Source organism: Homarus americanus, unplaced genomic scaffold (genome assembly GCF_018991925.1).
Source record: "Homarus americanus isolate GMGI-L3 unplaced genomic scaffold, GMGI_Hamer_2.0 scaffold29478, whole genome shotgun sequence".
In the NCBI taxonomy this organism is placed as follows: domain Eukaryota; kingdom Metazoa; phylum Arthropoda; class Malacostraca; order Decapoda; family Nephropidae; genus Homarus; species Homarus americanus.
The window spans coordinates 2,485,074-2,500,896 of record NW_024747997.1 but is presented as its reverse complement, the minus strand read 5'-3'; the positions used below and the strand labels follow the sequence as shown (position 1 = coordinate 2,500,896).

At 38.7% G+C, this 15,823-nt stretch overlaps 1 protein-coding gene across 1 annotated transcript in view; it reads left to right on the top strand.

Moving 5' to 3' along the window:
• The window catches only part of LOC121879934 (RNA pseudouridylate synthase domain-containing protein 2-like), a 36,670-nt gene extending 21,501 nt beyond the window's left edge, over positions 1–15,169 (top strand). Inside the window, exons 8-12 of the mRNA XM_042386752.1 lie at positions 1,978–2,168; positions 2,882–3,085; positions 4,047–4,238; positions 4,718–4,917; positions 8,210–15,169. Of these exons, the coding sequence (XP_042242686.1) occupies positions 1,978–2,168; positions 2,882–3,085; positions 4,047–4,238; positions 4,718–4,917; positions 8,210–8,287 (865 nt within the window). The 3' untranslated portion in view covers positions 8,288–15,169. The remainder of the gene's footprint in view (positions 1–1,977; positions 2,169–2,881; positions 3,086–4,046; positions 4,239–4,717; positions 4,918–8,209) is intronic.
• Positions 15,170–15,823: the final 654 nt, after the last annotated feature.

Sequence of the window (15,823 nt, the reverse complement as noted above, 5' to 3'; positions counted from 1 at the left end):
TGTTTACTTTAACAAGGCCAGAGTGAAGGTACAGTATTATATAGTTAGTCTTAGTGTAAATTTTGATGCTTTTTATTTATTTATTTTATTTTTTTGCTTAATTTTTGTGCCTCGACTCATCTCATATGACCAGGTACTGTCTTACCTCTTTAGTTGCTGTAGCCTTAATGAGTCTGACCCCTGGATCAGTGCATTGGAAGTCAGCCAGTACAGTATTTATGTTTTTAGCAGAGTGTTTGTCTTGATCTGATTGGTTCGTTTCATGTTCAGAGAAACTTGGTATCATCTATGAACGTAATTGTTCCCTACATTTTTGTCATGATGCACATAATTTTAATTAATGGCTTCCCCTTCCACCCATTCTGTACTCTGGACTTTGGGTTAATTTAGAGAGATACTGTTGCTGGATTTCTGGAAAAAGGGTCCTGGTTACTCAAACTAGTGGCCCTCAGGACTAAAGTGTGTCATCCTTTACACTTGGTGATGCAATACACAAGTCCTTCAGACATGTTTCTTTATAAAATTGAAATTCATGAAGAAGAAAACAAATTCTGTCAAGACAAGACCACATGATGTGAATATTTTTTTTTTTTTCAAAGCTACTGCCTAAGACTGAAGAGTTAAGCATTACTAATTATTTAATGGTGTACAGTATTAAGGTTAGGCTCACAAGTAGCACTGTGTCCACTGTCCTCCATGGCTATTAGAACTCTACAGTCAGTACAGTCTAAGCTCATGTACATACATCCACAGATTTGTAAACTGCATGTATATTGAACCCCATGTGCTTATTGACACTTTGCTTGCTTTTTTTTATACTTTCCACCACTTATCAGCTTGTTAACTGTTAGGTCATTGGTCTTTTCTTTGTTATGACCTTCATTGTTAGTGCAGGATGAACCAGAGTACCTAAAGAAAATGGGGATGTTTGGTAGAATCACACTGGATAACACCCTTCTCTCTTCCAACCCAGGGATTGAACCCTCAGTGCAGTGGTGAGAGGCAAGTGCACTACCCTTGGCTCTTTCTCATGGGTCAAAGCTGATTATCTTTACTGCATATTTTGCATTGTGAAAGATTATTTAATTAGTCCACCAAGTTAGATATCTTAGCGCTGGAGTACGATGACTTAAACCCTTTAATACAATGACAATCCCTTGAATATGATGTCTTTACCTGAAAACAATAGCTTTATCCCTTTAGCAAGATCACTTCAAAACATTGGGGATTAAGTCATTGTACTCAAGGGGTTAAACTAAGAAATTAACGAAATGTTTTTAGAGTTGGCAGGAGTGACTCAGGAGACAACATTATCTCATGTTGTTGATGACTATACTGTAATTGGCTTCTTTTCATTATACATTTTATACTTGTTCATTATTCATGTTTTACTGGGATTAAATACTCAGGTTTTTACAATGTGAATAAGATTTAGAAAAAGGATTGTTAGAACATTCAGAGATGGCAGGAATCTAGGTAAGATATTTATGTGACTTGCTGGTATCATCCAGGAGCTTCATTATTTGCTAATATTTCATAATTTTGTCATTATTAGAGGTAATACTATGGTGAAATTAATGACTGATCTATGTACATCCTGTATATATTAAGAGGATGTTGACTGTATGCAGAAAAAAACATTTATTTTCTGTCATTTTGAAATAATTGTTAGCTGACCAGGTGAGCCATTGTGTTGCACCTCATATGTTGGACAACTTTTTTCCTTTTTAAATAGTAAACTTCATGGTAACTAATGTCTTGTACTGTATTTTCATTACAGCTTTTGTTACTTCATTTCCTGATTAAAAAATTTTCATGATTTTTGTAAAATCTTGTGAGCTTTGATTTGCTGTACCTAAATTTTTGTTTGAATTTTAAAATTTATAATACAGGAATTTGCTTGTTTTTACTCCAGGTTTCTTCTCAAATTAAATTTGTTTTCTTGGTTTAATGTTACTAACTTTGCTCGTTCAACAGGGAACATATAGAGTGTAACGAACCCATAGAGGTGGTCAGCTACAAAATTGGTGTATGCAAAGTGTCACCCACTGGGAAGGACTGTCGCACGGAGTTCCAGCGTCTATCCTTCAACGGCAAAACTTCAGTAGTGCTGTGTCGCCCCCACACTGGTCGTATGCACCAGATCCGTGTCCACCTTCAGTATCTGGGTGAGTTGCTATTAAGGCTTGACATCTTAAGAGTATTTAATATACTGTACTGTGTTGATTTCTTGTCCCGAATGTTAGAATGCCTTCAGCTGCCTAGTTTATACTATAGATGGGCAAGGGGTAATCTAATAAAGATTTTATAAGCATCTCAAAGGACACTGCTCAGTCAAGTGTTCATATCTGGAGGTAGAGGCTGCCCTCCCCAGTAGGAATCACAACCTCTAGTTAAAGGAACCACGTGTACTAAAAATTGTCAGAGCTAACTTCTTTGGGGTAGGAGTTGTAAACTCCAGAGTGTGAGCTTATTTACATATACTTGACCAACAATGGCAGGTGTTCTGGTACAATCTAGAGCTGGTATATGCCCATTACTTACCAACAGTACATAACAGAAAAATGACCAACCACCCAACCGGCTAGAGAGTCGACCAGTGGTGAAGAGGATAAGGGTTTTGGTACCATTTGTTTTACAGTTGTGTGGATTGGGTGAGGGAAGGGGGGGGGGGGATTAGCATGATAAATTTGTGATTTGAATTTTCTTATCCTAGCAATGAAGTCCATTGGTTTATGAATCACTGTACTGTATCCATGTACTGTATAGTATATAGGGAATTTTTGGCAGGGGCAGGAGGCTCTCCTGGTGTGTCATCACATTTTACAGGCTGCCCAAATTTCAATAATTCTCAGTACAATCACATATTATTATTTTACAGGCTACCCAATTGTCAACGATCCACTGTACAATCACACAGTATTTGGGCCAAACAAGGCAAAGGGTGGCATTGTGGGCAAGACTGACGAACAGCTGATACAAGACCTAATCAAGATTCACAATGCTGAGAACTGGCTTGGAATGGATGGTGATGCTGAGTACTCCATGTTTAAGGGTCGTGATAAGACAGACAACGAAGATGAAGGTCAGTCTATTTACTGTATCTTGTCATTTTACCATTGCAGTGATAGTTTATGGCTCTGAAACTTGGAGCATCACTGAAACACTCAGAAAAAAAATGAAATGCTTTGAAAACAACATCCTTAATAGCATATGTGAATTAATGTAGTTAGTGATGAAGAACTACTGTAAGCCATTGCAAGCGATATACAAGAAAGGTAAGAAGTTTAACCCCTTCACCATGGGGCACCACTTTTAATGTTTTATTTGGGTAAAGCCAGATGTTTCATCCAGCTCAGAGGTGAAGCCCATACACAAGGGATTAACCAGGCAGCCTCAGACAACAAGCATGAGAGCAGTGCATCTAAGATGGAAGGGCAGGTGGTCAGAGCAGCTAATGATCAAACAGTAAAAAATGGTCTGGTGATGGAGGACACCCAAGAATTAAGTGGAAAGATAAAGTATTGAAAATAATTGATTAAGGTGGATCTTACAGAAATCCAGGATTTGGCAGAAAATCAGACAGTGTGGCAAGGGATTTTTGTGTTGACAAGTGTTAATAGTCCTGTTGTGTTGACGTTATGTTATTGATACAGTTCAGTATCATTAGTTCAGATGCTGGCCATTGATATTAAGCATTAGTTCATGATCTGACTCGTGTCAGATTTGCCAAAAAAAAAAGAAGCTAAATTTTCAATTTTTCCAGTAAACTGTAATTGAAGAAGTAAAAATGGTGAAAAAAATTGATGAAACATTTAACAAAAGACATAGAAATAAAGTAATTTTTCACCTGAGCTTTTAGTGCCTGAGGCTGTGAATGTTGTCATTGTTAACAGTGTTCTATGTATTTAAGCACAAGCTCTCTCAGAATTAACTAGTACCTGTACAGTATTGTAGGATAAGTTGGCAAAGTAAGTTAAAAAAATTTCCTGGTTAAAGAGTCAAGTTACAAAACAAATTAACTAGACAACATTTCACCATTACAGTGGGATCACAACGCAATACTCCGAGCCCCAAAGAGAAGTCACCACCTGCTGCCAACTCTCCCAGGGTGACTTCCCCCCCAGCCCTTATTGCTCCCACGGGCTACCAAACACCAAAACCCATTGCTCCTTCTGCTGTGCATATTCAGCCATCGATGGTTGGGGCTGAAGCTGTCCCACCAAAAGCACTGAATGGTGAGACGCACGTTACATGTTCAGTATTCAAAGTAACCGACAAACCAATTGTATTCACTTGAAATTAATATGCAGCATTGTTCTTACTCTTGTTGTTTGTAATGTTAAGTGCTTCGGTTTCCAGGGTTGCAAAGTATGACTCACCAAGTGTTAGTTTCTTCTTGCAGACAACTTTTAAAGATTTAGACATAGAGCACAATGTCCCAAATCTGGTAACCTTGGAACTTAAGTATTCTTAAATTGACAGTTTTGGGTAATTCTTGATTCAGTACATTATATTGTAGCTGATTGTTGATGGTGTATGATGCAGAACTTACCTGGTTTGTAACATGCACTACAATGGTCTACCCAACCACACTTGCTGATGAACATTTGTTATTAATTTATTCCAGAATCTATTTTCTGTTCATTCATTGTTGATAACATAATTTTTCTTTTGGTTATAATGTATTTAGTTGTGTGCTTTTGTTGTGCTCCAGGATGCAACAGTGGACTACTTGGGGGTGAGGCAGGAGGTGCTGTTGTATCTTCAGGAACTCAGACAAGTGAGGGCACCAAGGAGTATGGCTACCAGGCATGCCTAATGACCATTGATGAGCACTGTTATGAGTGCAAAGTGAGGTACCGTGACCCCAAGCCTCGGGACCTGGTGATGTACCTCCATGCTCTTAAATATGCTGTAAGTTGTCTTATTTACTAAAAGGTTTACCATTTTCTTAAAATGGGATTTATATGATTCAGCCCATTTATTTCTGCTCTCATAACTATACGGTACTGTAGGTTTACTTGTTCACTAAAAGCAATTTACCTCCATTTTGTCTATGCTTCATATTGCCAGGCTGCAAGGATCTTGTTGAGTAACTACCTGGGTAAGAGCAGCACTACTATGATCTGTTGTGGTCTATTATGTAAAGTTGGTTCCCAGTTGCTTACACAGCCATTGTTCTCTGTTGGCCATCTTGGATTTCCCTGGAACGACCAGGGCCGTCGTTAGGGGTGGGCTTCCGGGGCCTTGACCCCAATTTTTTTTTGTCTAGCCCCGAATCTTTTCAAGAATTAATGATGTTTTATATTCAGGATTTACTTCCATCCATATCAAATGAATTTTATATGTGTCCTTAAGTTATCAACCACTACTCCTGATGAGTATTGCTGTCACACAGTGCCTTGAGTAGATTGGAACAGCCATGGCAGTGGGTGTTAGAGCAAAACTGTGCAGGTTACCAACAATCTACATGCTTGTAATGTTCCAGAGTTTGCTCTCCACCACAGAGGGATTGCATAAGTTTCTTCAAAGGGAAACTGTGGACTTGGCCCAAGCACTGTATCTGTGTCTCAGAGAGGTGGTCAATCAGCCTCCTTGCTCCAGCAACAAGAGGCATTAGAGCGTCAAGGTCCTGACTTCTAATCCTAGGGAAGAGAGGCTTACAATACAATATATAGCCTCAAGGAGATGGAGTTTGCTCTTTCCCCAGGTCTTGAGGACATCCTTTATGCTATGCTAAGGCACATCGGGGTGCAGTTCAAGCAATTTCTGCTGGAACTGTTTTCCCATGTGGCAGGTGAGGCTACCTCCTACGTGGAAATGTGCCGTGGTTCTCCCATTCTCTAAGTCTGGGAAGGACCATACTTTTCTGCTGAACTTTAGACCAATTCCCTAACTCTGTACAACTGTAAAATTTTAGAATGAATGGTAACCGTGAGACTAAAGCTAGGATTCCATTTACGCGTTAGCAGTTGCATTAGCGTAAAAAATAGATCACATTTAAATGTATACAGTTGTTTCCATTGGTACGGTTGCATTTTCAGTACATGCCAATCGCTCTCTGTGGCAATTGAAAATGAAAACGCACTGCAAACGCTTGAATGGAATCCTAGCTTTATACATTATTTGGAATGTGGGAACCACATATCACCATCACAATGTGGGTTCCGAAAATTGCACTCCACAACAGATGCACTGTTAAGATTTGAATCAGAGGTGTGTAGAGCATATGCCGTGGAACATCACCATCTGACAGTATATTTTAATATAGAAAAGACGAACTATACAGCCTGGAGGTTTGGGATTTTAAAAGAGCTACATCACTGTGGACTCCAAGGATGTATACCCCATTTCCTTAAATCATTCATAGCAAACTGTGCCTTTCAGGTGAAAGTGGGTACCTCACTGTCCAGATCAGTTCACCAGATGGAGGGTATACCATAGGGCACAGTTTTAAGTGTGTCCCTTTTTGCCATGGCAGTTAACGGTCTCGCCCAATGTCTTCCACCAGAAGTCTCTAGCACACTATATTTAGATGATTCAGCAATTAGTTTTTCGTCATACCATCTATGTGTTGCTGAGAGACAACATCATTTAACAGTGAATCGGATGTCCCAGTGAGCAGAAGAGTGTGGCTTCTGGTTCTCAACTTCAAAGACCATAGCCATGCATTTCTGCTGGCTCCGGAGTCCTCGCCCTGACCCCGACTTAACATTATATGGTGCCGGCATTCCGGTGGTGGAGGAGACAGGGTTCCTAGGCCTGGTGGTAGATAGGAGAATGACCTAGATTCCCCACCTTAGGTCACTTAAGACGTCATGCTTGCAAGCCCTCAACCTTTGGAGGGTCTTATCCCACACGTACTGGGATGCTGACTGTAGGACCATCTTCAGACTGTACCATGCTTTTTTGGGGTCAAAGCTGGTGTGCGGATGTGAGCTGTACTCTTCAGCCACACCAATCAGGCTAAAGACCATCGATGCAATACATCTAGTTGATGTACCACCACTGGATATGCATCAGCAGTCCCTAATGGCTTGCTGCTGGTACCAAGTACAGCATCTCCCTAGATCTCCAACATGGGAGGCCTTATCATATAGGTCCATGGACCATAGATATACCCATCACCCATGCATTTCCCAATCCTTTGGCTTTCATGTCCAGGAGCTGACGGACAGATTATCACTTCCTCAACTCTAAGTGAAAGTGCCGATCGTGGCCCCCTGGGACCTACCAGAGGTGCACTTCTGTCGTTACTTCCCAGGAAGCAAGGCTGATGTTAATGAAGTGATGGCCAGGATGTATTTCCAGGAACATGCATCATGACACGATGACTCAATGCATGTTTATAAAGATGGCTCCAAATCTGATGCTGGTGTTGGGTTTGGATCCATCTTCCCTGATTTTAGCTACAGTGGGGGACCTCCACCTTTGCATTTATTTTTACTGCAGAGCTCTGCTCTATGCCTAGCCCTTAAAGGAATCAGTATCCATAAGGCTGGGACCTCCTGGCAGCTACAATGGGACAATTTATCTGTTCCCAATAAGTTGCGAGAGATTACAAAAAAGATCTGCCCTTACCCGTCTATGTAGTGGACACACTCACCTCGCCCACAGTTTCCTTATGGCACTATTGTGTTGGCTGCCTGGGGCCACTGACTGTGAGACACTTGCTGGAAGTGTCCCATTCATGGGGACCTGAGGAGTTGTTTTCTGGCAGAGTACTGGCAGGAGGATAGCTCCTTTTCTATCTCAAAGGTGCTCAGCAGGAGAAGTTCAGTGCCTGATGGTGGACTTTTTAAATTTTTAATTGCAAAAGAGGTGCTTTTGGATTGTGTTTTTAGTAAATACATGATTTACTATTACCACTGTATTTCAATTTTGATATTTGAACTTAATGCTGCTTGATTTTATTTTATTTATATCATAGTTTTAAATTATGCGTTTCATTTTCAGCGTCAGATGGTCACAGGCTGTAATGCCGGACATTTTACCCAGTCTATCAACCAATCCATCATTTCTGCTCTATAGTGTAAAATGATGACTGTGACAAGAGATGATGCATGGTATATAGTGTGTAATTAGACACTTAAGGAATTGTACTAATAAAAGTAATAGGAAAATATATCTCCCAGTGCTTTTTGTTTTAACTTTACAATTGATAAATTTGTTACACGTAAGTTTCTTAGTGAAATTCTATTTTTAGGGACCTGGATGGCAGTTTGAAACCAAGTTGCCTGATTGGGCCAATGAGGAATGGGGAAACCCAGAAGAGGAGCAATAAATGGAACCACAAATGAGTGTGACAAGACAGAATCAGGGGATTAACATAGATCATACTGCTGTAGGAAGACCTTTGAATGATGTTTTGCAAAGGACCATTTACTCAAGAGACATCTGTGGAGACTTGACGCTTCATGAAGGTGCTATTTTGACAGGATCTGGCCGATGAATGGATACTACACATGTAACCGTGAACTGTCAACCTCCGTGTTATCTTGATCTGTGTTTTTTTTTTTTTTTTTTTATGTAACCAATACATTTGTGTTACTAGGAACTCCTAATTGACTACAGTTACTTCAGTCATGGTGTTGCCTAAGTATTCATGTACCTGCAGTAGAGCTGGGCAATAATAAGTTCGCAGGCAAGTTTTCCAGTGGCAAGATTTAAGATTTTGATAATGAGTTGCAGTTTTATGAGTATCTGAAACTATCACCACCTAAAGAAACATTTCTTGTTTTTCAACTCATAAAGAAAAGGATAAACTTGGATAGGCACTTTCAAATTACAGATGAAGCTGTGAAGAATGTTTTTTGATGGCAAATCTGCTACCTAGTATATATTAAGTTTAAGCACTGTAATTTCCTGTATTGAATGGAATTAGTTATAGATTTATTTATTGACAATTCTTTCAAGACATAATACATTATAGTTGAATTTGGGAAAGCCATGCAGAGATACGGAAAAAAATAATTTGCTTGCTGTTTTTAAGATTAAGTATCGTATCTTGATGGCTTGCTCCAAGGTTGCCCTCACCCCTCAGTGTTGTATTGTAGCCCCATATTTCATGCAGTAAATTATATATATAGCAACTGACATAAGACCATTGTGGTACATGAAAATGAACTCTATATGCTGATATGTTAAATTAATATTAATAGTAACTGAGAGGCAAGGAATAATGTTTAGTTATAAGGACGTTCATATTAGAAAGTGCTATACAGTACATTTTATACAGTCATTTAGTTTTGTTAAATTCAAGGAATGCAGTCAGTGTTCAATTGGTTGTTATATGAGTTTTAAAGGACGTGAACTAATGTCTGGTGTTGCTCCGTGCTGCGTTATAGTCGCGAGGGCCGTCACATGAGAGTGCTGGCCATATGTCCCTCGGGTCCTCGATGCTGTAGAGCAGGTTCTACGAGCAGTCAACACACCACTCGGCAACACCAGTGCTACGCCCTCTGCCTGTGCTAGGCATCTACAGTAATGAAGCTCGACTTCTACCCAAACACTGACTGCCGGTGATTGCCATGTGCCGTCTGAGTCCCTGCAAGCAGGGCCGTAGTGAACTAGTGGAGTTTACATGCTTGGCACTTTGTTAAGAGCACGTGTTATGAAAAAATACATTTAGCGTTGCATTTGCATCTAATTTTTGAAGAATCTGACTTTTTTGTATGATACTGACAGTCATGAACTGTGTCATTAGTTATATACAGTAGATGAAGAACAAAATTAAGAATCAGAAAAGTAAACAATAAGATTTTCTTGATTAGCAATTCATGCACAGGTTCTTATGCCTCCTATGCTTAGTTGAGTCATAGAAGTCTGTTGTACAAATTGTTTTACCTTAGGTTAAGGTGATATGAAATGTATCATGCATCTTTAATGTAAATACAAGTGATCTTGTATATTCGCCATAAACCTGTAGATATTTGTTGAGCGGGTAGATAACCGTTTCTTCTATGGTATTCAATCTTCTGTTAGAGCTATAGCTAAGTCCTTAACTCTGCATTTTAGATGATACTTCTGCTTTTAAAGTACTACAGTACTTGTAGATAATGACTAGTTGTGTGTACTGATTGAGGTATAGTTCTCTTTACTTTTTTATTTTATTTTATTTTTTTTTACTTGCACAACATTGTACCATTCAGCAGATATTGCTGCCTGACTTTTAATACAGTATTCATGAATATTGTTTCATGATAACAAAATCAGCCACAAAAGTATTGCAATGTGACTCTGAATCCCCTGTCACATCACAAATGGTTCATTCCCATTTCATGTGGCCTCCATACACTAAGAAGATAGTCGGAGGATGTGCATTATTTATGCATCTCAGCGCAATTTAAGTGAAGACAGATACATGCTGGGGGAAATTCAAGGGCTCCAAAGACAGGAAAGAATTTCGACTCACTGTGATGTATCCGTGTCAGTTCAGTACAACTATTTTGATTTTAAACTATGACGATGTACAGGAATGATGAATGTCAAGCATTGTACACTGTGGTCAGATAGAGGCACAGTAAGTGTGTAAATTTCCCTAAAATGCAGCTGCAATAGGAAGCTTATGGTGCACGGGAGGATAAATTGTATACCTTGTGAAGAAACTTTCCTGTCTGGTTAGTGTTAAGGATTGTTAATTCTGATATATAAAGGAACGGGCCTCCCTACCATGTATCTGTTAGCTAGCTTCATGATGCCAGAGCTCAAAGCCATGTAAACTGGCCGGGAGTTGGCCATTAATATTAGGTTGGTATGCCTGCTCCGAAATATGCCTTCCCAACTTTTCTACTGGTTTCTGAGCCTTATACTGAGAATATTCTTGGTAACAAGCTCTTTCTCGAACTGTGCCTTAGATCATTGTAATTATGAGGCCGAGTTCTCTGCTGTAGTTTGCCCTGGCATCTGCAACTCACAGAAAGAGAGACATTAACTTGGCATTGAGACACTTGTATCATCTACTAAGTGTAGATAGTGTCAGGTGACTGAGGGAGCAACTATAGCAGAGTGGCTCTGGTGTACTCAGCCTTGGGTAGACACATCAGAAGGGTATAATAATTATTATAATAAATATTGATAGAATTGTTGCCTTCATTTTGTACATGATAGAGCACCCGGTCAATCATTTATGACCGTTAGTTTGTTTCGGCCCATCTGAAAATTAGACAAAAGTCATATAATGAGGACCTTCATTAACATTTCAATAAGGATTATTTTGCTATGTTTGAAAGTAAAAAATTAGTCTTACAGTACAGTACATGTAAAGACCATATTTGCCTGTATAGCACATAAAATTTTTGGCATAGTAACAAACTGTGAGGTGCTGTGGTATCAGGAAAAAATACAATCCAATAGTAGCAATAATGTGATTAGATGAAGTATTCCCACAGAAAATATTAAACTAGAGTTTTGATCGAGTCAGAGGAGCCAGGTAGAGTAAATTAATAACCTGTGTAAATAACGTTGCTTTAGATAATATTTTAACATTTATTTACAAGTATTACTCAATGTACGTAGGAAAATCTCTGGATAAGCGTCTCCCGCCATAATACACACGACTGTATAGCTTTGACTTAAGTCCCTACCTCGATATCCTAGACGTATAATTCTTAGCTGTTAAGGCATCTAATTAGAAAGTTTTGTTTATAGATTTAATATAATTTTAATGATAATGGGAGAAGGGACAAGCACATTAAGCTAATGATAGTCTGTTACCATTGTTACATACATAAGAGAGGTAAATGCTTCAAAATTCTCTGTTAAAAAAAATCTTTTATTACTGTTCACGTGAAGTATTGATCCCAAGCATGAGACTCGTAATGCTGATGATTAAGTAAAAGAACAGTGGTCGTCCTACCTACATTACCAGTATTCTTGACCTTACTCGGCTGTTTTGAGATGATACGGTTGTCCATACTGCTTCTGTATGCTGTTAGAGCAGTTCATTTAAATGGAGCATTGTGGAATCATCCTTAAACTCAAATTAGTTATAGGGTCTTCTTTAACTCAGTCACTTCCATGCGTTGTTGTAAGACCTCGGTAAAAACACACAGTCGCATCCAGAATAGACTTCGTAGAGGGGGCGGATCTTACCGTAGAGAACCAGCTGTTCACAGGCAAGTTGGCACAAGTTATGAATATAAAGTCTTTTTACTGAGATACCTTTAGCTCTCTTGATGCATATCAGGTTAGAAGGAAATAGTTTAGTACTAGAAATTTTATGATGGAATGTAAGTGCCTATTTTCCTGCGAATGATTTTATTATCTTCTCTGTAAAGAATAAGTCCATATAATGCTTCTTTCACTTTATACTCCTACTGTTATTGCATTATAGTTCTCTGCCAGGTGGACCCGTGTGCCCCCACCCTACGTAGGGGAGCCTTGGATGTGATGTTGTTTACTCTGTTCAGCAACATTCCCATCGGACCAGCTCAGGAAGTCATCCCCTTCACTGACGCTTGCCCAATCCTTCCCAAACCACCACCAGTTTCCTCTTTCTCTATTGGCGATTCACAAGTAAACTATTCATTTGTGTCATTACTGGAAGAATCGTTAACTTGAAAACTGAGTAGTGTTAGGCTTTTTAGAAAACAGGCGAGTTGAATATAAAAAATAGGTTAAGTCACCTGACTTTGTTGAAAAGAAAACTAACTATACCATAATTTATAACATCACAGATTATTTTAATTATAGTCCTTTGAAATGGAAATCAGTTAAGAATCTGAATTTTGTAAACTAATTATTTGGGGACAGCTCACACTACTTACCGAGATGAACAGAGAGCAGTATTTTTTTATGGGTTACTCATCATCATGTCATTGCCCTGCTCTTTGACCCTCATACATAAGATTTTTCTTTTTTTCTTTTTCCAGCAGAAGAGGGAAGATAAATTATTTTCAAGAGTGTAAGGGGAGGGTAGCGTCAGTCTGGTGGCTCCTTCATCTGTCAACCCTTCTTCCTCCTGTTACATACATATATGGTCTATGGTGTGGTCAAACTTCTCCAAGGTGTTTATTCATAATATTTATTCTGAAATGGATTCTTAGAAAAGTAAAGTAATTTGATTTGATTTATTCAGAATCTGAAGTTTTGAAATTCACATCATATTTACTAAAACAACAGTACAATACAGTAGATACAAGGACAGGTAGAGTAATTAACAGTAGATACAGGTACAGGTAGAACAATTAATAGTAGATACAAGTACAGGTAGAGTAATTAACAGTAAATTCAATTGCAGGTAGAGTAATTAATAGTAGATATAAGTACAGGGTACAGGTAGAGTAATTAACAGTAGATACAAGTACAGGTAGAACAATTAACAGAAGATACAAGTACAGGTAGAACAATTAACAGAAGATACAATTATAAGTAGAGAAATTGATAGTGGATATAAGTATTGTATATAGGTAGAGCAATTGACAGTAGCAGAATGTTGTTAAACTCAAAATTAGTTTCTAATGGACTCGGCAATTAAAGATAGAGGTTTAAAGTATGATGATGATGATATGAATTACAGATCTTTTTATGTTACATGAAGATGAAAGTTGTATTTTGGCACTTCAGTTACCAACACCACGTACACTGTATAGGTATTAATATCACTCGGGAGAAACTATGATTTCAAAATATGTTGAGGAAAATTTGTTTTGTTTTATGCTGAATATTCCATTACATTTTAAATCTCGTAAGATATGTTTTATACCAAAAATTGGAATTTAAATGAAGTTGATGGTGCACTTTGCTGAAAATTTTGTATTGGAAGATGATAATTGAGGCCCCTGCATCATAAGGGTAGCTCACACCACCCGGGCAAAACCCATTTTTGTTGGAAAGCACTACTGTCTGTTTGGCCTAGCTCTATACGATGGTAGTGGATAAGATCTCTTTACTACACTGTAAATAAGGTTGAAAGCCTTTTGAAAATAGGGTGTAACATCAATTTGTGGCAGACAGGATAATATGGGCTTGGCTTTTGCGTCGCCAGGTGCTCTTGTCCTGTCAGTGAGTGAGTGAGAGGAGCGGGCGACAAATCACAGCGGCCGGCCCGCAGCCTCCTCCCCGTCTCTGCCCTTCCAGCCAATGAGTGCGGAATCCCTCTCTCCCTCTCCCTCAGTTCTCTTTTGTTGTGGTGGCATCTACACTCTGATATCGATTAAAGTAAAAAAAAAACATAAGCTGGTGGGAGTTTTGTTGCCTCAAGTCAACAGGCAACAACCCAGTACATTACTTCATGACGCACTACCTACCTACTGCAAGTACAGTCCGTTAGCTTTAAAATGCATAAAAAATTAATGCTGTATCTCAAAAAAACAACAAAGTTATGCTTGTTAGACGTTGGAAAATTTTTGAACACGGTTTTCTCGGTTTCAAATTTTGGCGCTAGTAACCCTTACTATGCTGGGGGGGGCCTCAGTTGTTTCATGCTATAAATTTTCACTTGTATCCATCCTTTCTTAAATGGCAGCACCGAGGGAACCCATAGATCACGTACGTAGTGTTCAGGTGTGTAAACAGTTGCTTCAGTTTCTTCTTGGCTTCATTTTGTGGGGGGACTGTAATGCAGTGAGAAGATACAACCCTCGGATCACCAAAAACTTTGGGTTAGTTTTTCTGGCTTCATCACCTTCATCCTTATTTTATAGAGGAATGGATCATATCAAGTTAACCTTCCCTTTTGTCATTTTGTGGCTTAATGTACTCCAAACTCTCTTGTTATATTTTTAATGGATTACTGTTCCCTGTATTAGGTTTTCTACTGCATTTTAAAACTTTCACATTTATCACCTTTGAATTGAGTGAAATTATCTATTTAAAACTTCATGTTATTTTTTATTTATTTATTTTTTTTAAAGCTGTACTTAAACTGTTGCGAGCACAAATTGGGGACAGGGTTGATTTTTTTTTCCTATGTAAGAAATTTTAAATTTGTTATAGCATTTAAGGTTCTGGTTGTGTTTGTGGACTTGTAAATAGTTGTGGAAATAATACTGTACAGTTGTATAGCAATATGTACTGTACTGTTTTGGTCAGAAGGTGGAAAGTTGTGTGTCCCAATAAGGATTGTATAATTCTTTCCTCTGTTGTTTTATTGTTTTATGACTGTGCGAGTGTCAATCCGGAGTAAATTTCAGTGTTACATATTAATAAAGGTTTGGGTGCTAAATTTTGTATTATCTCTTCATCCTTTATCTTTACAGAAAATTCCTCTGTGGTAGAGTGTGTTTGCTACAGTACAGCAGCCCTTACCTCATAGGAGTACAGGTATCCCCCGATCTGCGATGTTCCTATCTACAATATTTTGCACTAACAATGCTGACATATTAAGACCACTCCCCTATTTGCGATGTAAACAGACTAGCATTAATGGTATTCATCGTCCCGCCATCTCGCATCACTCGCTTCGTGTCGGCTGATGTGTCATCTACCCGAATGCTGCCTTGTGGCCATCTGGTGAACTACGGTCCAGCCATTGTTTCTTGGATACATGTGTGTACGTAAATGAAGCTCAATGTTTATCGGTTATCATCAATGTTGTTATCTAGCATAGATTTTTTTCTATGGTTTTTTGGTGACTATAAAGTGCTTTGTGAGGCGAGCAGCAGCAACCGGTCTCATTTTTATTTTCCTTTTTTTATCATTACAGTTACAGGAAATTACAAAGTTTAACAGTGAACTGTACTAAATAGGTATAGTACATTTTCTCTGCTTTAGTGACTGTGAAGTGTTTTCCCCTGAGTGACTGTGAAGTGTTTCCCTGCTTTAGTGACTGTGAAGTGTTTCCCCTGCTTTAGACTGCTGTGCTGTGTTTCCCTGCTTT